This window comes from Cynoglossus semilaevis, chromosome 14, assembly GCF_000523025.1.
Source record: "Cynoglossus semilaevis isolate Cse_v1.0 chromosome 14, Cse_v1.0, whole genome shotgun sequence".
Taxonomy (NCBI): domain Eukaryota; kingdom Metazoa; phylum Chordata; class Actinopteri; order Pleuronectiformes; family Cynoglossidae; genus Cynoglossus; species Cynoglossus semilaevis.
In genome coordinates this window covers 24,442,395-24,443,042 of record NC_024320.1, presented here as the reverse complement: position 1 = coordinate 24,443,042, position 648 = coordinate 24,442,395, and the positions used below count along the sequence as shown (strand labels likewise).

General features: G+C 51.4%; 1 protein-coding gene across 1 annotated transcript in view; it reads right to left on the bottom strand.

Moving 5' to 3' along the window:
• sapcd2 (suppressor APC domain containing 2) overlaps window positions 1–574 on the bottom strand; it is a 10,947-nt gene extending 10,373 nt beyond the window's left edge. The window contains exon 1 of the mRNA XM_008326012.3: window positions 3–574. Within this exon, the coding sequence (XP_008324234.1) occupies window positions 3–307 (305 nt within the window). The 5' untranslated portion in view covers window positions 308–574. The remainder of the gene's footprint in view (window positions 1–2) is intronic.
• Between the last annotated feature and the right edge of the window lie 74 nt (window positions 575–648).

The following is a 648-nucleotide window of genomic DNA, read 5'->3' as shown; positions in this document are numbered from 1 at the left end:
GCCTCAGGCAGCCTAGCACCCCGCCCGGCAGACCCTGGGTGTCTGCGCCCTGCCAACGGCTCTCGATCTCCGAGATGTGGACGTAGCCTCGTCCAGAGTCGTCTAAAATGTCAAAGAGCGTCCTCAGGCTGTGGAGGAAGGCTTTGGGCAGGCCATCCGTGGAGTACTCCGTCTCTTTAGGCTGCATTTTGGCCGTCTTGAAGCTTCCCGTTTTACCCTGGAACACTTCCCTTCTCTGTCCAACGCGGCCGTAAATGACTGACGTACCGTTGGTTTTACAGCCGTGGTCCGTCGCTATCAATGCCATGGAGGAGCGAACGTAATGTCCGATGACAATGTAATCAATAAGGACCACACTACAGCATAACAACTAAATAAAAACACACAACTTTCGTACACAGAGTAATGCGAGTACTTCCCTCATATATACTACCAACTACTACCACTAACACATAAATTCCACCGTGAAAAGTATTGTTTCTAAAGTTTCTAGAAGTCTACCTTTCGGCATACCTCCCTCTCCTCCTTCGCTCCTCTCTCTGTGACCCACACTTTTCCTTTTTCTTCCTTCAGCTCCGCCTTCAAACTACTCTGCTCGAGACCCACCTGCGGCAGCCATTGGCCACGAGCCATAAGAGCTCGTCGCAC